At 38.6% G+C, this 24588-nt stretch overlaps 1 protein-coding gene across 3 annotated transcripts in view; it reads right to left on the bottom strand.

Annotated features, from left to right (window-relative positions):
- The window catches only part of AdamTS-A (ADAM metallopeptidase with thrombospondin type 1 motif A), a 629564-nt gene that overhangs the window by 13385 nt on the left and 591591 nt on the right, over positions 1-24588 (bottom strand). The window contains exons 11-17 of one of the 3 annotated variants that reach the window (XM_065220620.1): positions 11616-11948; positions 10939-11549; positions 10381-10876; positions 10108-10315; positions 9624-9794; positions 4127-4267; positions 3517-3840 (exon numbers count right to left, since the gene is read on the bottom strand). In XM_065220620.1, the coding sequence (XP_065076692.1) occupies positions 3517-3840; positions 4127-4267; positions 9624-9794; positions 10108-10315; positions 10381-10876; positions 10939-11549; positions 11616-11948 (2284 nt within the window). The remainder of the gene's footprint in view (positions 1-3516; positions 3841-4126; positions 4268-9623; positions 9795-10107; positions 10316-10380; positions 10877-10938; positions 11550-11615; positions 11949-24588) is intronic. The other 2 variants (XM_065220621.1, XM_065220622.1) reach the window with 2 other exon arrangements.

Raw genomic sequence — 24588 nt, 5'->3', positions numbered from 1 at the left:
AAATGAGTCCAAAGGCGGAACAACCAAACGTAAACAATGGCTGTAATCGCTAATTTCTGGACAATCAAAATACACCCACGCAAATTAACAATACCATTCGATAAAGGAAGTTTTCTCTATCGGATGATGGTGTTAGATTGTGTGGGTGTTTTTTGATTCTTGATAAATTTACGATTAAAGCCATTGCTTACGTTTGGTTGTTCGGTCTATTTCAATTGTTGGTCTAGAAATAAGAGTGAGGTTTGGTGCTATTCATGTTCATATTTTCTATGTCACGCTTTTACTCTCACTCTGGGCACAGACAAACAGACGAAACTCTTCATTTTGCATCTTCGTTCATGAATTTAACGATTAATTTGAATATTATCAATTCCGCGAACTACTCGCCGCAGCGCTGGCATCGGATCACTTGGACGTTTCTATACATTATATCAAACTTGTATGCAATATTGTTTGAGACTTGACGAGCAAGCTTGTTTTCCGAGAGAAGTCCGAGAGATGTCGTTACTGAGGTCCTATGTTTTGAGATACTATATATTCAAGAAAAACTTTTTCAAAGAGTTACGTCTGTTTGTCTGTGCTCTGGGTGTACTCTGAGCTTCTTGCGTCGAACAAAAAAGTCATCCGGAGTCTCGAAAAGCGCACCTCACGTCAAATCATCCTCTCGCTGAAGTTCACTCTCCCTCTCTTTCGAGGAGTTTTTGTTTACTTCTTCCACATTCCTGTCGCCACTCCCTCGAAGTAAGGGCTGGCTAAACTCGCAGGACAAGAGTAGAAATACTCCTAGGGAGAGATAGGCGGAGAAAACAAAATACAATTCGGCAGCAATGATTTGTACCTAAATTATCTTGCAACCCTTGCTTGAAGCTAGCATTTCACATGACTTTTATTTTTGATTCGATTTACGTACAAAATAATAGTTGATTGCATCGCAATATTTTGCACATTTCATGGTGCCATTAATTAACCAATCAAGATCAATTAATTAATAGAGTTAGAATATTGTTTTTGATTCCAAAAACTAGTTGAATTTGAGAAGCACACGAAACATAAAGGTGATTGAATTTCTGTTCGATTGCAATACTGTCAAATATAATCTAGTAAGAATAAGAAATCCTCGGCCAAATTCTCATTGGAATGTTCGATTGGCTCAGATTTTGGCAGTTCATTTGGCTCAAAACATTCTCTTTGCCCATCTTTTTTGTTTATTAATTTATTTGATAAGGCTCAACCGAATTAACTTAACAGAGCCGAGGATTCTTGGTCACTATACAATACATCTTAAAGCTATAGTCAAAAGGTACAACACAATAAACACTTTATCTTCCGCTATCCAAAAAGCCTCCTCCATCAGAACTGAAGCCGCTTCCAGTAGTTTCATTGTATGGCAAATTGTTGTACGCCAACGAGGGTCAGAGCGCGTCCATTGCAGCAATGGACGCAAAATGTGGTCAGCACTCACACACTCATCACGAAACCGTTGCTTTCCAAAGTCGACGACGCATCGACCGAAAGAACTGCTGATGAAGAACAATGAGGAGGACCACACAATGGTTGCTGCCGAGTAAACAGACGATCGCGTGGCACACATCGAGAGTGGCCTGCTTTTGTCGACAGCCGAGTGAACACTCAACTCTTTGCCCATCTCTCCCTCTGAGTATTTCTAGACAAGAGTGTTTTAAAAGCACCAGTGAGTTTGAGGAGTTTCAACAAGTCTGACCACAGCCAGTGAAAGCAAGTATTGCATTCATTACTGACAATATTTTAGTAATTTTAGATAAACAACATTTTTCGCTTTATTTAGTACATTGTGATGTTTACAAGTTTTACCAAGCACTTGTTTAAACATTTTTTAGGTTCTATAATTGTTTTTGTCTCTCAGAAGCTCCGTTATCGACATGAAATGTTTCACTTCTGAATGAAAGTCATCCGATGCTAACGCTAAAAATCTGGTTGCCGTTTACTCTGACGAAAAATAAATCACAAACAGTGCTGCTTGTTCGCAACATTTTCTCTTGGCGGGACTATTAATATAACATCGACTCTGGCATCGTACTGTCAGATGAGCGTTAACATTTTGTTGTTGTCTTTGTTACATAGTCATGGGGTTGACAATGCCCAAGCCTGGTTCTAAGTTCCATCAACATTCATGCTCGTTCCCGCGTTTTTTCCAATGAATACCATTTCAGGCATAACATTTGATAACGGCACAAAAGCATTTGTAAACAAACTTTCTAAGGCCCTTTACACGCGAACCAAAGTACGCCCACGCAAACCTATACCACTTTCGGAAAGGTGATAGTTGCCACATCCGATGAAGTTGTTGGTTTGCGTTGGCGTACTTTGTTTCGCGTGTAATGGGCCTTAGAATGTTTGTTTACAAATGTTTTGTGCCGTTATCAAATGTTATGCCTGATTTTATCTCACGAACTATGGAGTCGGTGGATTACAATGTGCGTTTAACAGGGTGTCATTCAGATTTGACTTTCACCTTCCACGCACTAGAATTAGGACTAGCTCTTTTACAGGATCAGGTTATATCTGTTGATATACGTGCATATAAATAAATAAATGACGGAGGTCGTTTCCCGTTTCAATGACGGATATGTATTTCCTTTTACTAAGGTGACTGTCTATGCAGAACAAATGGAGAGTCACCTCACTCGCGGTAACTATTGTCACCTTACTAGTGACAGCTAGCTAATTTTCATAAAAATATCTGATTGAGTTTAGAAAACCTTTAATTGATGATCAACAAAATGCATTTCTCAGTTTAACTTTTTCACTTTTACTTATACTATAATAATCATGATAGCCGTTAAGAATTTTCCAAAATCAGATTGTAAAACGTGGCTATTAACCACATTTCAACTTACTTTACTAGAATATCTGATCAATACATTAATAATAATTGAAATCTTCAACAGTTTCGTTTCTCAATACTGATAGAGAGAAGTTTTTTTTTAATAAGGCCTAATTATTCAATTTTTTGTCATCATATATCACATTGAATCAATCGTGGACGCTTTGCAATCAATCCTACTGTAAACTATTCAAAACATAAGAATCATTACACATCCCAGTGAACGTTTTCTGTTTGAATCGGTATCGATACTAGTTTTCAATTAAAAACGAACTGTCACAAAACAAAGCGCTTGCATTCGGGAAATCAAAAAATCAAATATTAAAAAACCGATTCAGTTTTGTTCGCAAATTTTTCGAAATTCAGATCTTTTACAGTGAAGCCAATTGTCTATCCGGATTGGGGGTATTGCTTTTAGGATGTATGTAGCTGCATGTATGCGTGCGTGCGCGAGTTCGTTTCTGGTTAGATGATGCTCGTTGGTCTTGCAAAACGATTCATTCGCGAATGAACCAATTCACACTTGAGGACATTCATTCGCGATTGAGTCTTTGCTTGGAAAACATAAAATCAGCATTTTTAGTTGCGATCGGCAGAAGGTTGAATTCCAACAATTACACTCAAATCTCAAATCTCAAACCGTGCGTACATACCTCACCCCACTGGCCAAAGTTCCACACCGGACAGCGGAAGTTACCGCAGTTGGTCTGTTCCGAGGGCTTGTTGTCCGCGGGGCAGTAGCGATCGTCCACGGTCGATTCGTTGGACTTGTAGCAGCACTGCACCTTCCGCCGCTTGAAACCGCCGTTGCACTTGGCGTTGCAAATACTCCAGGTGCCGGTGCACCACTTGTAGGGATCGGAGGACCCATTCTGGTAGGTGATGGGTGTGTTTAATGCCGAGTAGTAGTTGCTGTCCTGCCGAGCGACGATGGGCTTCGTTTCATAGGCCGAGTATGCATAGGTAGGGGAGTCTTGCTGGGATTTTCCAAGTGGAAGAAAAGGTGTGTTAATATCTTGTGCAAGTGTAGATTGATGCTTTGTCTAATGCGGGTTGAACCATAATTCGAATTAAGCGCCAACAATTTAAACATCTAAATAAAGGTATCACACATAAAGCGAAAAGATTTGTTTTGTATGAAACAGAAAAAAAGCCGATCAGAATTTTGTTCCCTACATAAACCTTTGTGTGGCGATGGCATTGAAAGCGAACAGATACGGAAAATAAATAAAATCAAATAAAACAGGACGATTGTTGGTATACCTTCTTCTCGCAGGGTGGCATGGTACAGTTGACAATAACGGCCACCGGCCGAATGCCGCACAGGGCCGCATTAACGCTAACATTGTTTAGTACACAGTGGATAGCATACCGTTGTTGTCCTTCCCCGCAGGTGACCGAACACTGGACGGTGGATAGATTTGCGTTTGTTTATGAACATCGATGGAAGAGTTGAAGAGATATTTTTTTTTCATGAAGTTGTAGGGTAGTTGTAGGTAGATTTCGGGTTGGGGTGTTTGAAAATGTGTTGCAGGAAGCGTTTGTTGTTTGGTATTTACAATTGAGAGTGTATGTGGTTGACAATGCGTTTCCCGGAATGTCGTGAGAGAGAGAGAGAGAGAAAAACAAAATAGAATAGTGTGTCAAGAAATATTGTAATGTAACAAAGAACATCAAGAGTTAATAAATCAAACAAGTTGCAATTGGAGTGAAATAATGTAGAATTTGTGTTGTGAGATCAATTTTCGATAAGGTTCTAACGATGCTGATCTTTTTACTTCGAAAAATAGAATGTTTTGAAAATTATAGGATTGCTAGAGTTAGTCCTCAGAGTGCAATCCCATGTAACAAAGCAAGATTTATCATATTTTTAAAGCGTTCTTCAAGCCTAAATCATAGTCTTCAGAACCCTCATAAAACCCAAATTGTTACTTGGGATGTGACTAACCAGGGAATAAATTTCCCAAAGTGTAAAAACGACATGCGATTTTTTTTTCATGAAAAACTCCCTCAGCAATAAAGGCACCGACAAACCGACATGAATGACCATAGCAACAACCATACAATTTCTGACCAAAGCACACTACTGACATGTGGCTCCGTGTTCGCGGGAAATATTTAGCTAAGCCATGATCCCGCATGCGAAAGTTATGAATTGGTTCGAGTCTGATCAATTCTGGAAAAAAATATTTTTATCTAGATCAAGTTTCATGTCGGTTTGTCGGTGATACAGGAGCTTCCACAATGCACAGTGATCCAAAATGGTAATTTCGCAGGGAAGATGGATTTGGTGGCTGAAATTTAAACTTTTGGAAAATGTGTCTTGTAGAAAATTGTTCCCTAAGCCCTTATTTTGGTGTCAATTAATACTGGAGTGGCTCTTATCATCTTTGAAATATAAAATTCAAATAAAGGTATGCATACTCCGGCAAAGTTGTAGCTACGTTGTAATAACAACTTTTTTTTTGTATCTCTTGAATTGACCGGTTTAGACAGGGTGTCCATCCAACCGGGAAAATCGGGAAATTCGACGAAAAACCGGCAAAAATTCGGGAAAACCCAAACCGCACCGGGATCTAAGTAACAATTTTGGTTTTATCATAGTCTTGTAGGCAATAATTTGGTCTTCAAGAATCATTTAAACCTTTATAAAATTTGCATTTACCCATTCAATTTATTTTACATCATATGCATAGTTATTAGGATGGGTCATCATGATCATTTTTTTTTAGAACAATTTTTTTTGGTTCAATTTGGGGTCCCAAACGACTGTGCAAAATTTGGGGACGATTGTTTGTAACCCGGCTTTCCGCATTGCATTTGAAATTTGTATGGAAATTAGTATGGGAAAACCTACTTTTTTGCATCTTTATTACTAGGGTCACAATTTTGCACAAACTACGCATCTAAATACGTTAAACTGCCTAAAAACTTTGTTAAAAAATGTATTGTGCTAGAATGTCACTAAAAAAAGTGATAGCTGTTCAAATGCCAAAAATTCCTTTTTCTGCCAACACTGCCGGTGTACCAATGAAAGTCAGACTCCAAATTCGTAGTTAATTATTGTATCGTTTTGGTATGTTCAGATGAATTATTCAATCACAATTTTTCAATTTGACACCCCCCCCTCACCCATAAAAATGGAGGTAAGACTTCAAACTGCAATAACTTCGGTGTTTCTGATCTTGTCAAGTTGGTATGTTCAGATGTATTCAAAAACATAAAAACATGTGCTCCATTTAAAAGGCGTAGTTAGATATGGGGGAGGGGGGGGGGGTTGTATGCTTTCCGGCTCTCCGAAGTTTCCCATATCTCGAGTTGTTCGGATGGATAATTCAAAAACATTAGCTTAATCTCATAAGAGCAGTTGTAAAGCGAGTACTACCATTCTCTTCCCTACTCTTTTGGTGCAATATACAATGTCAGATATATTCACACAAATGTCATTGGATTTTGATGATTATATTTCATTTTTATATATTTTACGATTTCTCAGGGTACTCTTTTCGATGCTGTTCTATCCCTTGAAGCAAATATTGCTGTTGAACTAGGTCTCGGGTGGATTTCTTGATAAGTCAGAAATTAGCTCCACCCCTCATTCAGCCATATCGTTGACAAGTATCAAGGAAGCAACTCGTTGTATCGCATTGTATCATAATTCCACTCGTTTTCCGGTTTTTGCATGAAGCCGATCGAAATTTCGAAAAGGAATCAGCACTGTTAGAAGTGACGTTTGGCTTGGGAGCCCAACTGAAGCTTAACCCACTTAAAGTTAGCCCAACAAGCGAAATCCGACTGTACCTGTGTCTGAGACAAAACTGGTGAAGACAGTTTTCGTTTTCTCTCAGCATTGAAAAAATAATAAAAGAGGAATCTTCCACACTATTACACTCAGAATCATTCATGTTACGCTCAGCTGTCTTCTTCTTTCGTCGTCGGTCTCTGTTCCGCAATCTAGTGCCGCCAATCACCGACGGACATCGATTGCCATCCATTGACGGCAATCGAATGTACAGGAAGGCAGCTTCCACATCTGCGTAGGATATCGCACCTATTCAACACACATACACATGGGCTGGGACCAACGGCTTTACTTCCCTTCCGAAGGAAGACGTGACCAGAGATTTTTATGCCTCAGAAAAATCCCACCGACCTCGGCTGGGATTGAACCCAGACCCATCGGGGTGTTAGGAAGCAGTCACGCTTACCACTACACCACCGGCGCTGGCCGCTCAGCTGTCTGTTAGTGCGACTCGCATAAGCTGCTGTTCGTTTCTGATGTTGTATGCGTGTGAGTGAGTAGTAAATGCAAAATGAAACGATTTTTCCCATGCTTGGATGGGGTATATTATTAACCACCCCTCTCCAACTACACATATGAGATAGAGCAATTGTTTTTGAATAATTCATCTGAACATACCAAATCGGTAAGATAAGAAACTCCGATATTATTATTTCAGTCAGTTTGGAATCTGACTGGCAGTGTTGGCAGAAAAAGGGATTTTTGGTGTTTAATTCAAACCATAAATATTTGAATAGCTATAACTTTTTTTAGATACATTCTAGCATCGTACTTCCTTTGGCAAAGTTGTTAGGCACTTCCTGGACTATATTTGTACATACTTAGTTGCACGGTTTCATACAAAATATGGTCTCTGGTGCGGTAAAGTTTGTGTTTTTTCATATAACGATGACCCGCTCTAATAGTTATGTAATACACACTTCGAAAATCCTAATTTTACACGTGACGGAATCCATCTTTGACATAAAGGATGACACGTAAACAAACGTGTCATGTAAAATTAAGTGCTCCGAGACGGAAGAGTTTGTTACTCGACGAAACGTACGTTTCATTGAGCTGAATTTCGTGTCTATCATGACTTAATTTTATGTCAAAATTGACGCTCGTATATGTCAGTCTCAGAACACCTAAATTTACATGAATTTTTCTAAGTGTGTAGTTAAATCTGTTTACAATTTTCTTCTCATGCTTTCACTGTAGTAAACTATCAAGCATCATCATATTTACAAACAATTCTATTCTATTCTTTCACTCACAGTCTGTTCGCGCACGGGACAAACGGCGATTCGTCCTTTGTTCCTACCACGATAGCTTACAGAGTAATTTATTAGAATTCCTTTTAGTTGTCAGGAAAAAAGGTTTGAATTCTGTTGCTACAGCACTAACCATGTACGCACGATTAGTCAGAATATCGTACCTTGGTTAGTCTGTAAAACATAAAGATCTGAATCCATACCTCTCACGCCAAAGTCAAAGTACTTGATTATCATAGAGATCAATCGTCTATCTCAAACCTAGGGGTAATCATCATTATCATGAGCTCAAATCTAGCCGGAATAAGTCACGAATGATCCATGAGTGTTAAAGTTACTATAATAAAAAAAGAATAAAGAACTGAACTACACGCATTTTGGATGATATTCCAAACCACCCAAGCAACATTTCCAATTTTAATGTGGTCTTCAAGTTCATTTCAAGCCTATAAGGCCTCTTCAAAACCAAGATAAAACCAAAATTGTTAGTTGGGCAATTATCAGTGATGGCATAATCAATTTACTATTTTTCCGCTCTCATGCGTTCTCAATACTACGCGTGATGTTGGAGCAAAATATCATGCTTGATATCGAGACTATTCACAACGTGTAAATCGACGCAAAAATGATTCCGTTTCAACTCGTTTTCTTAGAAAGATAGGGTATAATAATGCTCCCTCTTTTTATCTTCACCGATGGCAGGCACGAAGCGACTGCTGCCAGGCGTTACATAAGTTTCGGTTACATTCGGGTGTAAAACAAAAATCATTAAACTCAATCTCACCACCGTTTGGTGAGATTTGGAGCTGGTGAATTGTGTTAGCTTGATATTCTGAGCTGCAATATCACAGCTTGCAAAATCAACCACAGTTGTTTGCTTGTTGATATTTGTCTACGAAAATCAAGCGTGATCTTGTTTTTGGATGAGATTTGATTTTTTGATATTTTCCCAACACTGCCTGGAACTGATCATTACGCAAAATTTCATGCTAATCGGAGAAGGTTGAGTCGAAAATTCCATTATTTTTTGGCCATGCATACTGCATTCAGATCACCGAAGTCGGTAAAATTTAAAAGGGTTTTTGAACAAACTGAAAAAGTCGGTTCAATTCCTAATGATCGTTTCACATAAGAAACTAATAAAATAAAAAAAAAACATATTTTTCATCATCAAATATGAATAAATTTTCTAATTTTAGTTTTTTTCACTGACTTTTAAACTTTTTCCGAACAGTTCCGTTGTTCAAAAATGACTGATCACCAGAGGCCTGGCTTTGTGTGTGGAATTGCTCATTACATTGTGAGTAACCTAACCTTGAAGAATCGCTACTAACAACCCTTTTCCCCTTAACCGAAGCTCCAACGGCAACTTGTTTGATATGTCCCACATATTTTTATTAATAGAAAGATCCATGGTTGCAATAATCCAGCAATTATTTCTCCTTTGCTGCAACCACGCACTTTCGGCAAGCTACTGTTCTCTTTCTCTAAAACAGGTGCGAGAGGATTTCGGCTTGGAGCGGAGAGTGGTACAATTTTCCAGGAATAAACATTGCCAATTTGAAGAGAGTGAGTGAGTGAGTGAGTGTGAGAGGAGGTCGTTAAGGGATAGAAACACCGAAAGAGAATGAGGAGCTTGGCAAGGAGGAGATCGGCAGGAACATTCAAAAGCCTCCATCTTCTGATGGCGGAACAAGATAGCTACCGGTGTCAGTTCTCCTGTGACCCACTCGGGGCAGTTGTCGGTGTTGCAGCGACGGTAGGTTTCCTCTCTCGGTTGCTTGGCGCAGAAGTCGTCGCTTATCCGGAAACCTTCCGGAGACGACAGACAGCTGACGGTACGGTTCTGCCTTCCACCACCACACGTTCGCGAACACTGAGTTTTCGTTGTTGTTTTTCGTTTTTTTTTTGTTTTTATTCAAAGCAGAATACGTAAAATGGACGCACACATACACGTATAACATGGATTGATATAACAGGTGATATATAACAGGTGTACAAGCCGTTTCGATTCGGGACGTAACACAATACGGATGTATTCCCCCAACACATGCATTTGCGAGACATGTGAGATAGAGAAAGAAAGAGAGATACAAGAAGAGAGATAAAAAATGGATCATTATTAAGGCGATCATGTTCTCCCAAAGGCAGTACAAAATGAAGGGGAGTTCTGGCTGGTTGTAATTTACCGGTTCCCAATCGCTGTAGGACCAGGTTGCATCCGGGCATGGTCCGTGGCACTTCTCCAAAGTGCTCGGCTTACGAATGTTGGAACAGTAGGCCGGATCAACCGGGTTGGTCTGCTGGGTTTTGATGTACCGTTGAACACACTGGTACTGGACGTTCTTGAAGCCTTCACCACAAGAATTTGAACACTCCGAACTGGTCGCTTCCCATCTAAAGAAGGCAGAACGCATGTGTCAACACCAACGACAGATATAATCCAAGCTCAAAATACTCACTCAAATTTGCACTCCGTATTGCATGGTTCGTAGTCCTCCCTCGGCTTGGCACTGTTCCTACAGTTCGATATGGGTGTCTCTTTGCCTGTTTCGATATCGAAACATCCGGCCGTTCGGTGCCGCTTACCGGAACAACTTTGATCACATTTGCTCCAATCGGACATCTTCCACTGGTAGTTCGGAATCGTGTTCTGACTAGGATTCTGCTGCACGTGGGAAGGAATCTTGGATACCGCCACCGTTTGACGGTCGATCGGAATAGTATAGCTGTATTCGACAATGTTTTCACTGACCGGGTGCATCTTCGCATAGAAGATGACTTCGACGATCAAATCCTGCTTCACAGGTCGACCATAGTCCGATCTAATCGTTTCCACCTCTTCATCTGGCCCATTGTACTCAAGCATGACTCCGGCAAAAAGCCGCTTTTTGAATCCGGACACCACCGTCGATTTCGGTGGATTAAAAATATACTCGTAATTCTCGTCTCGCAAAGCTGAAAACCGAATTAATTCCGATCAGTATGCGTCCTAGTCTATAGACCGAACTGACACTTACCTATATAATTTCCATCATCCTTATACCCGGGCTGGATGATGACAATATTGGTAGCACCTCGCGGTATCCGGACAATCTTCTGAGGCTTCTTCTGCGAGTACGCCATTTTGGAAAACGGAAACTTTCCGCTGACTTCGCTGCATGTGTCGTTGGTGCCTCGACAGTTTCCGCACTTGTCCATCGTGGCGTCCGAGTCGAACACATAGTCGCAACCAGCTCTTCTGCACTGCCCATTGATGCACATATCGTACGACTCATGTGGATGCGTACAAGGCGTACCATCCTTCACCTTATCTCTCAAAAGAAAATAGTTGTTTGAGTCCTTAACCCGACAGTACAGCTTGCACTGGTCCTCCGCTTTGACTCCATACTTCGGAATCCACTTGACATCCTTCTCCAGACCAGGTATTTCAAAGTTGTTACCATCCAATTCGTGACATTGCTCCTCCCGGAAGTCCAAAGTTCTCTCGGGACAATCCTCCGTATTGCAAGATCTGTACTGCATTCGCATCCCTGTGCAGTATTTGCCCCCGTTCGCCGGTGGAGGCGAATCGCAGTTTCGCGTCGATATTTGCACACCCGCACCGCAGCTGCGACTGCATTCGCTGAACCTGAAAAACCCTCCAATCAGTTCCGATTCATTCAATTTAACACAAATCAACCGTCGCAATACTCACGGACTCCACTGGCCCCAGCCACCGTCCTGCGGTTGCAGTGCCTTCCGGTTCACGTAGACACACTTGCCCTTCTGGCACCACTGGTTCTCGCCGCAGCTGGTGCCATCGGCCCACGGCATGTGTTGCGTCCGACAGCCGAGCAGTTCGTCTCCGTTGTTACACCACAGTCGTTCGCAGACCGGCATGTAGGAGCAGATGCGGGACCCGTTCCCGAACACAAGTTCGCACTGTTGGTTGTTGTTGAACTTCTCGCCGGCTAGCTTCGTGTGCGTGGAGGATGGCTCGATGAGGTCCGTCTTTGGTTTGTCCAGCATACAGCTGCCGTGGTTTTGCCTGTTTGGAAGATGGATTTTGTATTAGGTTGGGTCGAATCTCAGGCGGAGAAAGATTTAATCCGGGTTTACTTCTTGATTCCGGAACCCATAATGTCAAATTACCACCCATGATGGACCTCCCTTTCTTAAATGCCTTCCAGGGACAGATTGCTATTTTTTTTTACAAAGAATGATTCTGTCCGAGTAACGGTAACCGAATATGCTCCCGCCAAGTACCACTTTATCTTCAGTTATATATTTTTATGAACTCTACAAACCATTCTGATTACGATCAACGCATAACAAATGACGAGATCGTCCTCCGGCTGTGGGAGAAAGTGACCGTCATGACTCCAGCAAGGCAGGTAGAACACATTCACCAAAAACAGTCACTCCACTCATCCAGTGTCGTGTCATGTCGTCGTCGCATCAGGCGACAAGGAAGAGACCACGACTCATCTCGCGTGCACCACGCTCTCGGATTACACGCTCCGGCAGCCGACAGACAAGCGAATTAATGCACTCCATCATGTTGCATTAATTTCACCCATGTGTAAACGGCAAAATGATTGAGGGAGCAGCTTTTATCAAAATCAATTACATCTGGTACCGGCGACGATGACGACGAAGACGGCATAGTCTTTTATGTTGCATTTGTTCGGTGATGCACACTTTCTGATGCGCTGCTGCGATTACATGCAACCGACAACCGCCGAAAGGTGTGGATGTGATTTTTGCCCCTCTTTCGCCTGCATGATGGTCGAAAACGGTTACTGACCCTTCAGGAGATGTATATGGCAATGAGGTGACGATCTCCTGGAGCGAAATTTTATGTGTATTTATAGGAAGAATGCCTGTCAAAAATCAGCGGCTTCTTTCATGCTGGAAATCCGGTCGATATAGCGGAATGCACCGTCCATCCTCACCTGTGTGCATGGTTTTGGACATAACGGGATTCGCCTTGGGTTCATTGCTTGTGAATGTGGTGTTTTATTTTTTTTTTGGGTGACGTTCATTTAATTTTGGTATTTTGGAATTTTATTGACCGTGTGATAATTATTTACATGTCTTCTGGAAGTTTTTTCAACAAACGTTGATGTCTGTATCAAAACGTATGGAGAACGTCAAGATTGTAAGTTTATGAGCAGTTCCACGCCAAATGACGAAAAACTCGACCTTCTCGGATTTGCATGAAACTTTGCTTAATTGTTTTTTATGGACAATGATTTACACCCAAAGAAACAATTCAGCAGCTACTTGGCATCCACTCTGGTTTATGATGGTTTTATAACGGAAATAAACAATCCATTTAGTTTAAATACAGCATTTCAAAGTGTAAAACATTACTGGTTAGTAATTCAGCTTATTACTGTTTTAAAGACCTTTTATAATCTGTTGAGAAACTTGTTTAAAAAATAAATTTGAAGCAGCTCTTAATACCTCCATAAAACTGTTATGTAAATCAATCATAAACTTCATTAGCTATTGTTTATTAATGCCTTTATAAAATACTCTATAAAGTTGTTCTGTCATTATAAAAGCAACTATAAAACAATTCAGTTTTAAATGAGAGCAAAAAGCATATATTGTTGTTGTTTAGACTTGTTAAAGTGTACCATAAAATCCCCTATTACTATGTTTCCAAATTGAACTCAAAAGTTGGATCCTCATAGTGAATAAAAACAATATTTATGACAAGGAAATCTCGAAGAGTAGACGAAGTAGGATGACAAATTCAAGCGATGTTAACGACCGAAGGGAAGTCAATTTCAGCAACGACTGAGCATCTGGTTCATCTTGCATCACGTTCTGACCGGTGTTGACCGTCTCCTTTATGAAGCAGTCTAAAACCAGACCAGCCTTCTCCAGATCGGACGAACGAAATAATTTGCATTTGTACTTACAGCAAACCGCTGGTTTCCGATTCATAGCAGTAATTTTATTCAGCGAAAGGTTCAAAATTTCATGCAAACGTACTTAATCTCAACGGCATCGTTTGATGGTGCACTTCGGGAATCATCCGGAAAAGGGAATATTTTACGGGAACGTTTGAGCTTCCAGTTGTTGCGATATATGCGAAATGTTGCAAAACAGTTCCGCACACTTTCTTAGTAACTGATTCCCTCTGAAAATCCCCTGGAAGAACGCTGGAGTAAAACCTCGTTGCAATGATCGAACAACGCAACTATCGAAAGATAAACAAACTTTGACGTTTAACTCTTTGCAGGCAACTTTTCCTCCATAAATGCAGCCATAAATATGAACGGGATAGGATCACGCAAAATGGCTTTAGATAAATACAATTCAGTCAGGAAGTTTTCTTCATAAAAGCTATTTTAAAACCTTATGAATTTGTGAGGGATTTCATTAAAGCAAACCAACTTTTTCACAAATGGCCCATGCGAAGCCACCGCCATGTTACAATTAATTAGTTTGATTTTTACAAACTTCGTTTTCAATGTGTATTTCCATGGATATAACTTTATTTTGGTCAATTTAGAAATGAGCAGATATTTGAAATACGATAATCATAAAACATATCTCGGCTGAGCTTAATGATCAATCTGAATAATAATTAATTTTTCTTCTCGATTAAAAATAATAAGTCAGATCAACGTTTTCCGACGGCGGACTTATTTTTTTCGATGTTTTCAAGTACATTTCACATAGGATTTAATATGGCACCTACAACTTGGCCACTTTATGAGAACAATTTTAATAATTTTGGAATTTGAATAGGCTTTTTATATGATCAGTTTATATTTCAATTATATTGTTAAGATCGGTTGGTATTTTTGAATCCTTTTCTATCTTGATTGATGATTTTTCTTGTGGATTAAACAAGCGACTAGAGAAAATGGCTTTAAAAAGGTTTTTATTTTTGCCAAATAGGTTTTATTGTAGCTTAAATAAGGGTTTCAAATGGTTCTCAATACGTTCGTCATACAACCTTTTGGCAGTAATTCAATCTCGAAGAGCTAGGAAAATTTACCCTTCAGAACCTTCTCCAGGATGGGCCAACTAGACAGATTCTAGTCTTAATGAGGTTTTGGTCGCTTCATCAATGGCAAAGTAGCCTTGACCAGGGTTTTATGAATGTTGTTTTATAGTAGCTTTGTATTACTTTATAAAACTTAAAATTTTACTAGGGCATTCTAGCTAAAATTCGCCCATTTTGGTTCTTGTAAAATTTACAATACTTATTGGAAAGATCGATAATCCAGTATCTAAAAAAGATTACCGTCTTTTAAGTATACTTTACACTGTTTAAAAAAAATGAATTTATTCTATCTAAACAGCTAAACGAATATCTGATCATTGTAACTAGAAGCCCATTGTATGAATATTTACGCTCAATGTTCTCAAAACAAAAGAAGCGCTCCTAGAGAATCCCCCTTTTCTACGTTTATCTGTTGGACGAAGAAAATCTAATGGCGTTTCAATGCGTTAGGGCGGAATTGAAACTCGTAGGACGAATTTAGAATCAAGAAGCAGTATTAGATTTTGAACAATATCTCAACAATTTGTAACTCTTTATCGAATCCAACGGTACGTATGGAAAGGTGAATACATTTAGAAGTAATTTTTGTCAGAAATATTAATTTTTTTGTTCAAACCCGTTCAAAAAAGAGAGATGCGCTGGTTGTGCTTAGTAGGACGGAAATCAGATCAAAAACCGTACATGTACATAAATTCTGAAAATAGCAAGCGGTGAGGTTCTAGCAATAACATTTCTGATCAGAAATGGTTTAATTTACACAAAATTTTTGGTTTAGAACGAAATAGCACAGTTCATATAAGTGTTATTTTTTTTAATGTGTTTATTTTTTCCAGGCTCATTTGCCGTAGCTTTGCGGAGCCGATATTCATCGTTTGGGTTACAAAATTACTTAAAACTAACGTTAGTAAAGCGGGGGCCAATTACTCGCGGCTATCTCGAGGTTAGGGGTAACAAATTGTAACAAACGGGTGGCAGGGTAGGGATATAGAGCACAAGGTTTTTTAGAGCAATGTGCTCTTGATCTAGAACTAAGCGACATACTGGAGAAAAAGACAAACATGGGGGTACACCGATGGAGACCTAGCAACTTGAGAGAACACAAGATGACACTAACTACTAAATCCTCAGATCGATCCGTTTTAAAAACACATAAATTAAATTAAAATATTCGAGATCTCGGCTCGCCAAGATGTCTCTAACGGGCCGCAAAGGTTGTTTTCCTCGGGCCCTGAGGGATGCGGATAACTCGGATCTAGCAACACAATGTAGGGTGCATGACCAAAGCACGTGGTCGATAGCGTGATAGCCACTACCACAAGCGCACAAATTGCTGCCTGCGAGCCCGATTTGGAAGAAATGCGAGTCTAACGAGTAGTGATTAGACATGAGCCTTGACATGACACGTATAAAATATAAGTGTTATTTGATAATATCCGTTTTGCTCGAATGTTGTTCTATCTGCGTCTTGAAATACTCATTGGTTTCTTCCCTTGGAGTGCAGACGACAACAATGAAGAAATTCTGACTCTTCTAGAAAGTCAAAACGATGGGTTGGCTGTTGGTGCATGGAGGATACTGCAGCGCAACGTAAAAAACAAACATGTAGAACTAGTTTTCACTGTCGATGGAGGATCCTTGAACTGCTTAAAAAACAGTAAATTCATCCTTGATTTCATGTTTGGAAATGCCAACATAAGGAAAAAGTTTCAAAAAAGAAATCTTCACGATGGTAATGAAAGACCAGGGCAAAGGGATGATGGTGACTCTCAAAAGATCCACGTAGGCACTGACGGTGATGACCGTAGATCAAAATAACGAAATTCCAGGGGCAAGTGGTGTTGAGAGCAAAATAAACCGTAATTCTCCTGGCCACACAACAAATACAGTCGGAAAAGAAAAAATACACCACAAGAATTGAAACCAGGATACAGACTTATAAGGATCCAAGCAGAAAGTGATCCAAATAAGGGGAACCGCAAAAACAATGTTGGGTAAGAGCTAAATACCCATGCAAGCGGCGAACAACAACAATAAAATAAAATTTGTTCTAGTGACCCTTCACCATACGAAGGGAGGAACTGCTGTACTTTGTAAAAGATTCACGGAGAGAAAACTGGACATTGCTCTTATTCAGGAGCCATGGACAATTAAAAGTAGGATATTAGGAGTTCCTAAAACGTCTTGTAAGTTAAGTTACGATGAATAGCAATTAGCTCCAAGAGCTGCAATTTTATGTCGTTTTCGTTTTTGCGGTGTAGCTACACCGGTGCTGCACTGCCGTACACCGAAATAATTTATGGTGTAGATATAGGATGCACCTTTTTTTTTTTTTTTTTCCTTGTCGGGTATTTTTATCACTGCGACCATTTTTCTGATCTATATTCTGATATATTGCACCTTTGTTGACAAACAAATGTTGTTGAGCTGTAAAAGACTCGCGCTTATTCCTGCTTACACTACACCGGTGCTACACCGCAAAAACGAAAACGACATTAGTAAATGGAAGAGTAAATTTAGTTCCTATTATAGAATTTATAAAAAGAGACATTGTTGTGGTCATGATGGAGGTTCCAACAACTCACGGGAAATTAGAAATCTATGTTGCTTCAGCATACTTTCCCGGAGACTTGGGAGATGTACCTCCACCAGAAGTAGCGGGGTTTGTTTCATACTGCAAGAAACAAAATAAGGTATTTATAATTGGCTGTGATGCAAATGCTCATCACACGATATGGGCTAGCATGGACATCAATACCAGAGGTGAGTACCTTTTAGATTATATTTCTAACAATGATATAGACATATGTAATATTACATTTAGATACTATATAGAGATACTAAGATACTATTTAGAGGAGATGCTCCAATCTTTATAAATGCAATGAGACAAGAAGTTCTTGATTTGACTTTGTGCAGTGCAATAACCTCGGACAAAATCAAAAATTGGCATGTATCAGACGAAATATCTTTGTCTGATCATAATCAAATATTATTTGAATGTGAGGCTGGTCAACAGCCCACACAAACTTTTAGAGATCCCAGGAAAACAGACTGGGAGTTATATAATTCAGAGCTAGTGGCAGAAAGAGACACGATAGTAATTAGCTCAAACACTTGAGAAGAATTTGAGAATAGTTCTACAAACAGGGATGTACCTTGGTAGAACAACCAAAAAAAAAAGTTGTAAGCTTAGTGCCTTCCTAACAATAAAGGAATTAAAGGATGCTTGGAAGAAAAAAAACTTAACACATTTGGTAAATGACATAAGCATAAAGAAAAAACTGTTGCTATTTTTCAATACCTGGAAAGCCTTATAAAAATGCAAACTTAGAATGGCTAAGAAAGACGTCGAAAAATGGAACACATTTCATGGATCATTGCGGAGTTTGTTTGATATCGGGATGAATTTTAAGGCAAAAACCCGTGAAGAAAAGCAGGTGATGCAATATTTGCAAAAACAGCGGGAAAAAGCTCATCTTGAAGAAGAAACTGAGGTTCTCCCTACCAATGAAACCATTTCGTGTAGCGATTTTGAGGAAGAAGGGTCAAGCCAAAGACCGGATCAAATTTGTAGTGCAACCTCAATTGAAACATCATCACAAAACGACAGCCAGGCTGGGTCAGTGTACTCGCCTAGTACATCCGAAAGAGCTTCTCCAAAAACAGGTACGTTGTGATGTTTTACTAATGTTTTTTTTTTCTTTTAGATTATACACCTATTACCATCCATATTAATATATTTTGAACGTTCTAGGTTCTCCAAAACCAGCTTTGACACGTAAATCGCAACTGATACGAGTTGTTACAGTTGAGGTAGCTGCTGCATTGGACCGCTGTAAAGTGAGTGATCGAAATGCTGTGTTTCTAATATCATCGATCGCTAAAGCTTTAGGGCACGATGTTTCATCATTATTGTTGAACAAGGAATATGTCAGAATCGCCAGAGCAGGAATTCGCTTACAAATGCATCATGATTTAAAAGCGTTGTTTAAGCCAGATATAAATTTAACAGTACATTGGGATTCTAAGCTGCTACCTAACATATTACCATCCAAAGCTCTACCAAAAACCGAGCGCTTGGCCATAGTTGTATCAGGCGAAGGCATTAGCAAATTATTGAATTCTGACTATTTTATCGTTTGTTTTCAGAATTATGTTTACATCTTTTGATACTACTGCATCAAACACCGGTAGAAAAAAAAGGTGCATGTCAGTACCTGGACAAATTGTTTAAGAGGCAGCTTATAGGCCTCCTTTGTAGACACCACATACATGAACTGCTACTTGGCAAAGCTTTGAAAATTCTGAAATTTGAAACGTCAAAGTCTCCAAATGTTGAGATTTTTAAGGAATTCCAATCAAAATGGCACATTTGGAAAAGACTTCATACCACTCAGGTATGGATGATGATTTTTTTAAAATAGCTATTTCGGAAATAGAAAGATTGGCGTTATTGGAGTTTTATGAAAAACAAATTAGAGAGCAACACCACCGTTGTGATTACCGAGAGGTTCTACAACTTGCCATTTTATATTTGGGTGGAAAAATCGATGAAAAATTACAAATAAGAGCTCCTTTTGCGTTCCACAATGCATGGTGGATGGCCAAAATCATTTATTCTTTGAAAATGTTTATTCTTCGACATGAATTTGCTTTACCAGATAAAACTAAAAATCAACTAGCTCGATTTTGTGTGTTCATTGTAAAAATTTATTTGAATAGTTGGTTTCTTTCTCCGTGTGCTGCGATGGCACCCAACAACGATCTGAACCTGTTAAAAATATTGAAGGAATATGAAACTGTTGATGAAGACGTTGCGAAAGCAGTACGTAAAGGACTTTTAACTCACTTGCAATATTTGGACAACAGCCTTATCGGACTATGTATGTTCGACGAAAATGTAGACCTTCGGTTAAGAAAAAGGTCATCAGGTAAATGCTTTAATTGATACATTTGCATTTAACTTTCTAATGATTTTTTTTTACAGATACTCATAAAATCATTACAGCCAGATCCATTGTTGAATTCAACGATATTTCAACGATTGAACTACACTCGTTTGTACAAGGCAGCAGTGGTATTGAAAACTTATTCAAAGCTCCCCAAATTCTGAAGTCGTTGCTGAATGTCGATATGGAGCAGTGGAGTAGTTCCATCGAGTTTAAAAATGCCAAAAGACGGGTTCAATGTTTGGAAGTAGTTAATGATAATGCAGAGCGTGGTATAGCATTGATTAAAACATACAATTCAAAACTATCAACCGATGAAGATCAAAAGCAGTGCATTTTACAATTAGTTGAAGATCATCGACAAAATTATAAGAGTACCAGGAAATCTGATTTGGTGTAGCTAATAAGGAAATATATGGCAAAGTATAAAACAAGTATTGTTTCATCTTTTCAGGCAAATGTTCCTCTTGTGTAAAACTCATGATTCCCAAAAAAACAGATTAACGGAATTCAAGATATTTTTACAATTGATTTTAGGAATTTCTGATGAAAAGTTGTGGTTTTTCATATATTTTTGAATTTTTAGACCACCCTAATAAAGAATAATTGGACCACTCTAGTGAATTATTTCGTATTAGATCCTAAATGGTGGTTTAATTCGATATATGAGACAATTGTGAACAGTTTTAGAAGCCGACTCATCAATCTTATATATTCCATATAGAACTCATGAAAAAAATGGTAAGTCCCAGAAAGTCGATTTTTGAATAAAAAAAAAAAATCGTGATAACACCAAATATTGACGTTTCATGTTTTTTTAAAACACTTGGCACAAAAAAAAAATTTAATTTCCGAAATTTCATGTCCCCCTTGGGAGATTTTCGAGAGTGAAAAAAGTCAAACTTTGACGCGTTTGCGCCACCCCTAAATCATGTCCGATTGAGCTCAAATTTTGCATAGGGTCATTTTTCGAGGCAATAAACATTTTGTATATGGTTTGTTAGCGAAATTAAAAATTACCATTTTCGCTGGCAGTCTACTCCATACGGTTGTTACAAAACTAAAAAAAAATTCTTTTGAAGTCAAAGAAATTTCACTTGCTGCATTCCTTGAAGGTGCATTCGATAATTCATCTCACGATTCAATGACTACAGCTATGATGAAACGTGGTTTCGATCAAAGCATTATAAATTGGATCAATGAGATGTTATCGAAAAGAGAAATATCAGCAAACCTTGGAAGCTCACTCATCAGTGTAGGAGCAACCAAAGGATGCTCGCAAGGAGGCGTGTTATCACCTCTATTGTGGTCTTTAATAGTTGATGATCTTCTCAAAAATTTAATAGCTCAAGGTTTCGAAATAGTTGGCTTCGCATATGATATAGTCATAATTGTACGTGGCAAATATGATTGTATTATCGCTAACAGAATGAAAATTGCCTTAAATTTTGTCTCATCATGGTGTGATAGGGAAGGATTGAACATAAATCCTTCTAAAGCAACTATTGTGCCATTTACGTGAAGGAATACATTTTCATTAGACAACATAAGATTGAAAGGCACAGTTTTAGAACTTCTAATGCTGTCAAATATCTTGGAGTACTCCTTGATAGTAAACTTAATTGAAACATGCATCTAGAGCAGGCAATAAACAAAGCTACTAATGCTCTATGGATACGTAAAAGAACATTCGGTAAACAGTGGAGACTAGAACCGAAAATGATCCATTGGATTTACTCGGCAATTGTGAAACCCAGGGTGGCCAAAAACAAAAGAGAGTGTTGCTCAGAGAATGTTAGAAAAATTCCAAAGGTTAGCAACTCTCTCAATAACAGGTGCAATGAGAAGTACACCATCGGTGGCATTGGATGCTTGGCTTTATACCATTGGATCAATTTGTACAATTAGAAGCCGAAAAGTGTGCTCTAAGGATTACAAGGTCAGTGAAACTTTTTGAAGGAGACCTTGGAGGATATCTTAGGATTCTAAAAACTGTTAGTATCAACTCTCTAGTAAGGAACAACGAAGACTGGATGGAGAAAAGATCCAATTTCAAAAGATCGGATCTTTCGAGGACCGTTCCGTTGTCTCCAGGATTCATATAAATAAACCATGACTGCATTTTGGCTAATCATAAACATTTGTGCCTATTAATCTAATCTTAAGCCATTTGCAAAACCCATAAACACACCTTAAAAAAAAACGTGTTACGACTCTTTTCACTTTTAAAAAACGTAGGCGACCCTATTTTCAATTTTTTAAATCAAAATAATCTACAGACCCTAGGAATTCTAGAGGTACCGCAATTTTTGAAATTCATCAAGAAATGGCTAAGTTATGTTATTGTAAACTTGCCGTTACACGCTTTTAGTAGGCTTCATAGTCGGCGTAAAGTTTTTTACCCACCGTATTCGGATTGTTAAGAAGTAAAGTAACATATATGTCAATTTAACAATGTTTTTAGCATTATATATAAAAACAATCGGGGGCGACCCCGGCGTAGTGGTTAACATCCATACCTCTCACGCCAAAGTCACGAGTTCAAATTTCACCCCCGGACAAGTCACCAATGACCCAAGAGTGTTAAAGTGACTATAATAATAATTCGAAAATTTCAGATAATAAGTTATTCGTAAATTTAAACGATTGAAATAAATGTTTGGAAGAATTCTGAAATGTGATTGTTCAGAAACATACACATAGGACAAATAGTTTTAATCATATCGATGAGCCAGCCAGGACGTGTTCATTCAAAAATTCTGATCTTTCGGAAAAAAAAATGTTATTGGAAGACATTCAAAAGTGCCAAATATTATCAACATTAAAAAAAAAAATAAAAAAAAAAGTTTGTGTCCTAGACACGACCGCAGTATGATGTAGAACCTATCTATCTATCTCTATCTATGATGCATGATATATGCATTTAGGTTAACATCTGACGTCCTTCCTTTTTTACATATTTTGCAGAAAAAATACATCCGAAGACCCTCCTTTTTTTACATATTCTGCTCAAAACATACTTTCTAAGCTCCGTAACTAGGGTTACCATATCAAAAACTTGAAAAGGAGGACATTTCTTTTGAGGTTTTAATCTCCAAACCTCAAATGAAATGGAGGACAATGATTTCTTTCTTAACATTAAAGTAGGACAATGAGTTTTTATCAAACGTTTTAATAATATGTCCGCTATCACAAAATTCATGATTTGCAAAGGTACTAAGCAACCTGATAATTTTACTATTGATTCAGCATAGGACTCTAAGGCCGCAGCCATGGTGGGAGCGAAGAGGCGCGCTAAGCGTTCTATACAAAAGAATTTCTATTATTGATAAATATTATTCCTTACATTCAATTTCACGCTTCGCGTGCCTCTTTCCTCTCAGTATGGCTGCGGCCTAAACAAATCTAGCGTAACCATTCAAATCGACGTATTTGCTTTTGCAAACAATCTCTTCAATCGACGATTTGTCCTAACTGCTAACTCACCCACGCAAACAAACACCATCATCAGGTAGGGGAAACTCTCACCTACTAGATAGTGTTGTTAGTTTCAGTGAGTGAGCTTGCAGTTGCCACAAATCGTCGATTGAAGTGATTGTTTACAAAATCAGATACGTCGACTTGAATAGTTATGCTTGAAATACCTAAAATCCCATAGAACCAGAACGTTAAAATCGAACACATGTTGGATTTAATCTGTGTGGCTGTGTTCCGGAGAATTTCAACTTAAATTTGAGAGATAGAAAATTTTCAAATAAACCTGCTATTGTACAAGACTTATTTCTGGCAGACCAGGAATCAGTTTTGACAAACAACTCGAAAATCACACGATCGATAACAGAGAGATTTCCGAACATTATAATTTATTTTCAAAATGTCAAATTTAAGTAAAAATTCAGAAAAATTGATGAATTTTCATTGACACTAAATAAATAAAATAATTTTCGGACATCCCTATGTTTTGATCGTCCGATTTTCGAGAAATTGTTTGTCAAAATTGATTTCTGGTTTGTTTGAAATAAGTCTAGCATAGCAGGTTTATTTGAAAATTTTCCATCAGTCAAATATAAGTTAAAATTCACCAAATGGACCGCAGCCTAATTGTAGAAGGAGTTTTTTTTTTTTTTTTTTTTCCTTTGGTTTGTTTTTTCCGTCGATCTTGTTTTCCGTGCTGAGCACCAATGCTACCGACGTGCCAGGAAGGCAGCTCCCACACCTGGACCCTACCTATCGACCCATCAACTCATGAACCGGGGACCAACGGCTTTACTTCCCATCCGAAGGAAGGCGTGATCATTGTAGAAGGAGTTGACAGCTGTAGTATGATTAAACAAATAAGCTCTGCAAACAACGCTCTTTGAACACAATTGTATGAATATGTTACTGGAAAAAATGCAAGGATTAAAAAGGAGGACATTTTTGGGCATAAGGAGGATGTAGAAAAACTATTGAAAAAGGAAGACATGTCCTCCTTTAGGATGTCATATGGTAACCCTACCCGCGACTGACAGGATTTCCCGCCATTTTATTATGAATGGGGGCGGGACAGAACGTTTCTTTTGTGCAGAATATGGAAAAAAAGGATGGACTTTGGATGTTAATATAATTTCATGTATAGAGGTACCAGATATGTTTTACAATCAGTTGTGTGTAATTCACCAACAAAATATCATCGAATATGTCTTTCAAGCAATTTGTTTTTCTCAAAA

This window comes from Ochlerotatus camptorhynchus, unplaced genomic scaffold, assembly GCF_037179485.1.
Source record: "Ochlerotatus camptorhynchus isolate MF236.1 unplaced genomic scaffold, CSIRO-AGI_Acam_v1.1 ptg000130l, whole genome shotgun sequence".
Classification (NCBI taxonomy): Eukaryota; Metazoa; Arthropoda; class Insecta; order Diptera; family Culicidae; genus Ochlerotatus; species Ochlerotatus camptorhynchus.
The sequence above is the reverse complement of the archived record's forward strand: the minus strand, read 5'-3'. Positions and strand labels throughout refer to the sequence as shown.